At 40.1% G+C, this 8,562-nt stretch overlaps 1 protein-coding gene across 3 annotated transcripts in view; it reads left to right on the top strand.

The window, feature by feature from the left end:
- Positions 1-8,485, top strand: part of mis18bp1 (MIS18 binding protein 1) — a 14,466-nt gene extending 5,981 nt beyond the window's left edge. For 2 of the 3 annotated variants that reach the window (XM_015379225.1, XM_015379222.1), the window contains exons 9-17: positions 299-368; positions 441-693; positions 783-1,106; positions 1,415-1,590; positions 3,688-3,839; positions 3,928-4,070; positions 4,162-4,246; positions 4,335-4,389; positions 8,255-8,485. In XM_015379225.1, the coding sequence (XP_015234711.1) occupies positions 299-368; positions 441-693; positions 783-1,106; positions 1,415-1,590; positions 3,688-3,839; positions 3,928-4,070; positions 4,162-4,246; positions 4,335-4,389; positions 8,255-8,349 (1,353 nt within the window). In that variant the 3' untranslated portion in view covers positions 8,350-8,485. The remainder of the gene's footprint in view (positions 1-298; positions 369-440; positions 694-782; positions 1,107-1,414; positions 1,591-3,687; positions 3,840-3,927; positions 4,071-4,161; positions 4,247-4,334; positions 4,390-8,254) is intronic. The other variant, XM_015379224.1, reaches the window with a different exon arrangement.
- The last annotated feature ends 77 nt before the right edge of the window (positions 8,486-8,562 follow it).

Here is an 8,562-nt window from a genome sequence, read left to right as displayed (position 1 = left end):
GCTGCCACTGGAAGCCCTCTTGGAGTAATTTTGGTGGCTCATTAATGGATGCTGGCAGCCACTTAAGATACCGTCTCTGATGGCCTACTTGGTGCAGTCAGAGAAGTGTTATTTGAGGGAGTTCTTGTTTCTGCCTCATTGATCCTGGCTGGGTGTGGACATTTAAGTAATAGGATTGTTTCATCATTGCGATAATCGACAACTGTTATCACTGGAAAGAAATAAAATCCCAGTTTTCTCGGATGTTTTGCACCACTTTTGGTTCTTTCCTTTTTCCAATCCGCTTCTGTTCTGACAGGATGTTCCAGCGACTGCCTGCTCGAGGAGGTCCAAGAAGCCAGGCCCTGTCTTCTCCCCCTCCAGTGATGGTAAATCAGTCGGTGGAGGTTCTGCACTGACGTATGCAGCCACTCTTTAAAAACATTTCTCTTTACTCCCAGATACGAACCAGCAAGAATCAGATAAAGGCGAGGAGTTCTCAGCCCCAGTGAGAAAGGTCAAGACAGACCGAAGACTGGACAGAGCTGCGGCTAAACAGGACCAGCACCCCACTGATTCATCGAACAGGGTCATTGATTGTCAGAGAGAGGTTCCTGGTAGAAGAATGTCCACGCGGCAGCCTTTAGATGCCAAAAGAGGACTGTGTGAGGGGTCAAAGAGACAAACGCGGAACGCCAGCAGGCCTCCAACCAGGTATTAGAGACATGTTCCCCCGAACTTGTTTCCCCTAGCGTTGAAACATCTAACCACCTGTTGTCTGATGACGAGTTGTTTCTCATCAGAAGGAGGCGAGAGAGTGCGAGGCACACGAGACCGGCGGCAGGAGTTGGTGTACCAGAGTCAGATCACAGTGTTTCACCCAAGCGTTCCCCAGAGCCCCAGAGAGAGAGAAGGAAGGAGCAGAAAAATAAAACCAGAGCAGCGGCGAAGAGTAAGAAAGTACAAGAGAAGAAGAAAGAGGCCAAGCGCACCACTTCATCCTCACTGCAGGAGCTTTCATCACAGGCGACATGGCAGAGGCAGCTGCGAAACAAAAGCAGCGCCATTGTTCCACACGACAGAGACGTAGACGAGTGGACGGAGGACGAGATCCTGAAGCTGGAGGAGTACGTACAACAGAATATTTTAAATGACACGAACAGACGGGTGTGAAGAGATGTGAGACCATTTTCTATAAATCTGCTATTTCTACTAGAAATAGCAGATTTATTCGCAGAAAATGGTTAACAGAAATTCTAAAAGTCTAAAAAAAAAAGGAGAGCGTTGATAATTATCAGTGGTCTATTTTCCTTTTTTTAAGGTTGATTTTCATAGTTTAATAATTGCTCTGCTGAATTAACAGAAAGGCTGTAGATGAACAAAGTATGTCCTCGTCTTCAGGTAGGTCTAAAGCATTTTCTTGTTTGTTTTCCAGGGCTGTGCGCAGCTATCCCAAACACGTTGCAGGTTACTGGGGGAAGGTAGCGAAGATGGTGGGGACGCGAACGGCTGAAGAATGCAACAAGTGGTGCGCGTCCCAAGGTGGGACCCAGAGTCCCGCCAAACGCACCAAGAAGGGGAAGGGGAAGGAGAAGGCAGCCAAACCTGCAGGTAAACATAGTTTGGTCTTTAATACAGCTGCCGTGGCATGGGAAGGGCTATGAATTGATATTTGGGAGGAAAACAACTTTATTGTTCATTTTAAATTAATATTACCGGTATATGAAAAAAAACTATTACTGCTGTAAGCAGGTTAAAAATCTAACAAATGATATGTTTTAGAGCAGGGGTCACTAAAGAAATGGCTAATCTAATTTGGAGGAGTGGTGACCTAGTGGTTAGGGCATAGACAGGGCTCCATGTTAACCATTGCCCGATCGCCCGGGGCAAGTAGTTTTTGTTGTTGGGAGAGTACAATTTTAAATAAATGATAATGATAAATAATTATTTATCACTCAAAATTACTTTAAAATCACTGACACATGCTGAAAACGACCCACAAGCATTGCAAGCATGATAAAAATCCTTAAAGTCAACCCCTGATAGAGCTTGGATTCCTGAGGTTCTGAGTTCGAGCTCCACTCCCACAGACTGCCACTCTGGGTCCCTGAGCAAAAACACCTTTAACCCCACTCTGCTCACAGGGTGCCGCACAATGGCAGCCCACTGCTCCCCAAGGGGATGAGTTAATGACTTCATTTCATTGCTCTGTACTGACAGTAATAAGCTGGAAAACTAATCTTACCAGAAAATGGTGTCTAAAGTTTAATTATTTGTGTAATCACTCTAGTGTTTATAGATATTGAAAATTAAAATACCACAATATGCTTATTATACATGAGCTTTAGTTTAATGCTGTACTAGCAGCCTTTAAAAATGAGTGATTGCCCAAAAAAGTAGCTCTCATTTTTAGAAAGGACATTACTACCAGGCAACAATTCAATTCGATTACCAAACCTTCTATGACCAGCATTCAATTTGGAAAGTCATTCTATTTTGACGACGCCAAGATCTGCTCACTATGTTAGCGTTAGTTGTATCAAGTACTCCCTGGATGCAGTACTTGGTTGCATATTCTATTTGAAGTTCTTTATATTCATTATCTGCTGATATTTGGTAAATGAAATGGTCTCTCGCTTCCTCCAGCTCTCAACACATGCATATTTTTATTGCTAAGATTCTAAAAATAACAGAAAACAGTAAATGCATAAAAAAATCTTAATTACAGTTCTTTTTTTTTACTGATCTTGAACAGCATGTCATCTTAAATTAGAATTTAACATTTTAAAGCAACAATGTGTATGAGTTCATCTGAAATTGGTCTATATAAAATGGTTTTTCAGGTCAATATTCAGCCCTTGGTGCCTACCAATGCAGGCTCCTGCCATTAAAAACTAGCCCATGTAAGTTGAGAGGTTTGGATCCGTCAATAAATGAGTCACCGACCCAAAAAAATATTTTATGGCAGTCTGATCTCCCTTTAAACACGTGAGCTAACTAAGCTAGATGTTGCTGTTAGGCAACTAAACGGATATGACCCTTTCCTGATTGACCTGATTGATGACCTTTCCTTTCTGGTTCTCTGATGTAGGATTTAATCTAGAGGTAGGAATCTTAAATTCGCTGATAGTTATATGACTTCTCAATCTGCTGGTCCAAACTGGTTGATTAAAAGATTCCTAAACACAGTAGGAGACTTATTTTGTTTTCCCTGTTGGCAGTTTTGCCAGTTGTTCAACCTGGAAGTTATTGGTCAAGCGCCCCCTAGTGGCTAAAAGTTACACAGTGTTGCTTTAATTTAATTTATTTTATTGGAAATTTACTTTTGGGTTCTTTATTAATTCTGTTTTTGTTCAGCCCCAAACCTTCAACAATATGGCCTCCTAATCAAACCATGAACCGAGTTGTTCTAGTGCTTAGAGGAGTGTTTGCTTAGTTGTTATTGCAGTATGCTTGTGCTCGCAAGTACCTGATTCGATCCCCACAGCCTCCACTCTGGGTTTCTGAGTAAAACACCCTTAACTCCACATTGCTCCCCGGGCGCCACACAATGGCAGCCCACTGCTCCCCAAGGGGATGGGTCAAATTGTGAGAGTTAATTTCCCCATTGTGGGACACTAAAGGGATTTACATTAACATTCTTCTCCAGTTTGATGAAAATCTTTCTGTGTGAATTTTCTCCATCTTATAATCCCTGTGGGGATTTAGGCAACAGTGGATCTGGGTCTGTTCCCCTGATAACTGCGCGAGCCGGGACGCTGAAGAGAAAGCAGCAGGTGCGACAATTTCTGGAGACGGTTCCCAAAGAAGACGTGAACGACGCTTTCAGCTCAACGCACATGCAGAAGAAAATCATTGAGGTGCTTCTTTGCTTAAGATGGTCTCTTCTGGTCCTCTATTAGTGTTTGTGAAGCTTCACTTCTGCCTTGTTTTTCCTTTGCTGCTCAGATCCCCTCCTTTTGCTCGAGTGAAGATCACGACATTTCAGTGTCTGACCTGGAGCCTCAGACCCCCATGTCATCGTGTTTCCCTAATGTGAAGACGCCCCGCTGTCTGGCCATAACCCCCACCATGGTGGACTCTTCCAACGGGTAAGGCCGTCGCCTCTGTGTTCTGACAGGATTTGTCTTGATCGCTGCACACAGATCTCCACCTCACGTTTTCTTTCCTTCATTTTCAAAGGAACGACGACCGGTACGTCTACCAGCTGCAGAAGAGGATGAGAAAGAATCGGTTTGATTTATGCAAAGCCTCGTCTTCTCCAAGGGTACTGAATTCATGAATTCACAAGTTCCCTCTCTGAGTTTTTCCAGCAGATCCAGCCCAAATTCACCTCCTGTTTTTTTATCTTTTAGAAGTACGCAGCCACACCACAGGTTAAGCGACCCATACGGAAATGTGGAAACACAGGTAGGTGGTCAACAAAGTGCACTAACTCCTCTTTTAACAACTCTAGATCATTATATAATATACATTCCCCATTTGTACTGTGCCATGTATCAGGTGACATGGCAGAAAAAAATCATATTTTCTTTTGCATAATTTTGAACACCATGAAAGTAATAGATTATTAAAACCTCTTCTGACTTAATTTCAACATTCAGTCTTTTTCAGTTCACTTCTTTCTGAAGTAAGTTTAGCTTCCCAAGGAGGATTTTCAGTTCATTTACTTTTTAGCACCTTTAATAAAACCTACTTTCTTTTGATGTGTTGTTGTAACCTGGAAGTAGCCAGATTGATATGTTTAGAACTGAGTCAAGTTCTGCGTTATCAATCTGGGATGGCTGCTGTTCAGTCTGTCCCTGAAAAGGAGGGACGTTTAGTACAATACTTCAATCTGATTGAGTGATGTGCCAGATAGTACCCGCCTTCCGTAATACGCTTTCAGCCAATTGTTGCAGCGAATCGTGACGTTTTCACAACTAGCCGGGTACGCTGATAAATTTAACTTTTTCCAAATCCTTTTTGGGTAAAAAGCACAGACATCTTTCCCATCTAAAAATACACAAAGTTCTTCTCTTTGCTCCTTTTTTAAATGAGAAATAGTTTCTATTTAGCTAAAATAGATACTTGCCTGGCAGGAGAGATGCCTTGATCATGAAGGAGCTTTATACTTATGACATTGTAATGACAATAAACCGAGTCAATTGTGATTTCGACAGATAAGTCCTCCAGCGTAGCTATGTTTGTACGTTTGTTTTTTTGTTTTGTTTTTTCTTTATTGATAATAAAGGGGTTTACAAAACAGCAAATTTAACAAGACAAACATGTTGTAGGTCTAAAGCATTTTCTTGTTTCAGGGTGCTGTATAGCAAGCACAAACAAATCAGAAAGCAAATGAATAAATACAAAGTTAACTCAAAAAGATATTAAAGTGAGCGGACATATCTATTTTCTTAATGGCTTTTCTATTTTTTGAATACTGGAGAGATCTAATACGGTGGAATCCGCTTATAGTGATCACGTTGCTCCAGAGCCAATTTGAACACTATAAGCGGTTGATTACTATATCTGAATTTACCATTATGTCACGTATTTTTTATGCAGAATATCATCTAAATGCCATTTGTCTGGTTTTTCAATGAGAGAAATGAAATGAAACGGATAGCTTCCGCATTTACTGAATTTTATGACAGTACCATGCAACTTTAATCACAGCATACTGTGCTGTGCGCAGAAATAACTCTGGTAGCCTGGTGCCGCCTGCTGGTGCATTTTTTTTTTAACAAGTCCTAAGTTTGAAACAAACGGTTTCATAGAACAACAACATAGAAGGTAACTGCATAGGCTACAGAAAATTAAAGCTAGCCTACCTCTGTTTTGTGTTGCGGTTCTGCTTTGGAAATCACTTAACATATTTGTCCATGGTTCCCTTAATCAGAGTGTTGTCCAAAACAGAGTTCACTTCTTTTTCAAAATGATGCACATTTTTACATTCATAAAATGGCCACTATGAGCACATTTCTTGATTATTTAAACAGCATTTGTACAGAAATGATTCTTTCCCAAGCCTTTTGAACACTATAATCGGTTGATGAGTATATACGTGACCACTATAAGCAGATCCCACTGTCTATTGTTTGAATAACTCTTTAAAGTCCGGGAGTATTGGCCTAGTGGTTAAAGCAGTTCGCTTGTGGTCTGAGAAGTTTGCAACTACCTGGTTCGATCCCCACAGCCTCCATTCTGAGTTCCTGAGTAAAGACCCTTAACCCCACGCTGCTCCCCAGGCGCCACACAATGGCAGCCCACTGCCCGCCAACGGGATGGGTTAAATGCAGAGAGGGAATTTCCCCATTGTGGGGAATATAAAAATGTTTTTTATTTTATTAGTGGGATAAGAGAAGAATCAAAACAACACATTTATACAAGTTAGGGGAAAGTCATCAAGAATTGTTTTGGAAATAAGCGTACAAATGTTTTGCCAGGAAATACATGAGTAACATGAGCAGAATAAATGATAGAGATCTTCCTCATAGAGTTGGCAGAATGAACAGTTCATGTCAATGTTTTTTTTTGTTTTGTTTTTGTATTATTGAAGGAAAAACAGGGATAAAAATGATGGATCATCTTAAGAGAGACCTCTTTGATCTTATTAATAGTCAGATATTTAGATGGAAGACACCATATTTTTTCCCAGTTCAGGTTGGAGACAAAGTTGTTCCAATAAAAGATTACATGTGGAACAGAAACAATGTCATTCTCGGCATGTTTGAATAACCCTCTAAGGGCCCTTCTGACTGTCATCATTCCTATGTCCCGCCTCCAAAAAACACTGCAGGCATGTCATTGGTCCGACTCGTTGATTGTTATGAGACGGATTCTTTAAAGTTGGATTTATTGTGAGGCCGAAAACTCAGATCTTGTGACAATCCAGCTTGTGCAAGGTTAAAGTTGTTGTTTGTAGGAAATAAAATAAAAAAATTCCTGGCTTATATAAATATGATTAGCATAGACGAACAATAAGTAAAGTCAGAAATTACTGTAGAAATTAAGGGATTAAACTTACAAGAATGCAACTTTTTCTTTCATCCCAATTGAAAAGGTTTTAGTCTCCAAACTCTAAAGAACTTAAAGGAGTTTCCAAGAAGGTCTGTGTGCTATATTTTATGAACAACACCTAAATGTTGTGTACTACTGAGCCAAGGAGTTAGGATGTCTGAAGCAGAGATTGACCAATATATTTTTATTCATTCAGTCAAACTGATCCCTGAAATGTGCTGCAGATGCTTGTTGACCAGTTCATAGACCCGGTGTTAATCATAACAAATGTTACACAAGTTTCAATTTTAATAAAAAGAAAACATTTATTAACAAAGCACCCCAGACATTAACAATGGATACCAGATTAGAGGAGCAGCACTTAATGTGGGAGTAAGGCATGGCTGCTGAATACACTAATGCAATGGTTCCCAAACCTTTTTTCTACGCTGAACGATGAAAAGTTAAATAGTAAACTATTTAAAGTGAGGTTTGAGGTTTCAGATGTTTATGCTACTGTGTAGCAGAATTTAACATGGCTTTCAATGAATAAATAAACAAAAAAAACTCACAAACTGGGTTAATTATTCAATTAAACTCCAGCATTCCAAGTTTGGAAACATTACTGTGGTAATGGGACATTTTCTGCATTTATCGGCTGAAACGATGCAAGAAATAAAGGCTATTAGCCAAAAATATGTCGGCTGATGTTTTTGTCTAAATCTAGTCTGATGCATCCAGAAGTGACTGAAAACCTAGATGCTGTTTGGCGAATGTCGTGGTCTGAGGACTCCAGCACTTGGTTGGGTTGATGCTAATCTAGAAGACATCACCACCAAGCCGACTGTGATACATGGTGGTGGCAGCATTATGTTATGGGACTCCTTCCTTCAAATGGAGCTACTTTGGCGGATGAAACGATGAGCAGCTGCAAATCCTGCAGTTTGCTCATGAGTCCATTCCATCATCCCAATCCACTGAGGAATTAGGGCATCAGAAAAACATGCTGGATGATAAAGTCCCACTAAAGGAGTCTGAATGCTGAAATGAAATCACAAGTATTAGTTTAAGGGCATGCAAACCTATGCAACATGTCATTATTTTTAGATTTTCCACTAATTGTTTTGTTTTTTAGTTGTCTTGAACACAAACAATGTCACATTAAATGTAAAAGATCTTTGAAAATGATTTATTGTACAGTAAACCCACAAACATCATGCTAGGTGACCTTTCAGGATATAAACATCCCAGTATCCTGCAGCATCATGGACCAATTATTTTGTGTCTTCACCAGAAAACTTTATCGTCTGGGAGACGTTACCCGGGGACAAGGGTGAGACATCCGAAAGCGACGAGGAAGAGGAGGACTTCTACTTCTCAGACAACTGATTTGAACTTCTGGAATAAACGTCCAATTCGTTTTCATTCAATCTGTTTATACGTTTCAAATGAAAGTTATATTTCAAGAAAAACTGAGTGAAGGTTTGTTTTTTTTACCTTCTGTTCTATAAATCAGAATTACTGGATGTTTAATAATCTTTCTGCTTATAGTTCTAAAAAAAAAAAAGAATTTTTGGAAACATTTTTCCAATGTGTTGCAAT

Source organism: Cyprinodon variegatus, unplaced genomic scaffold, assembly GCF_000732505.1.
Source record: "Cyprinodon variegatus isolate N-32 unplaced genomic scaffold, C_variegatus-1.0 Scaffold187, whole genome shotgun sequence".
Taxonomy (NCBI): domain Eukaryota; kingdom Metazoa; phylum Chordata; class Actinopteri; order Cyprinodontiformes; family Cyprinodontidae; genus Cyprinodon; species Cyprinodon variegatus.
The sequence above is the reverse complement of the archived record's forward strand: the minus strand, read 5'-3'. Positions and strand labels throughout refer to the sequence as shown.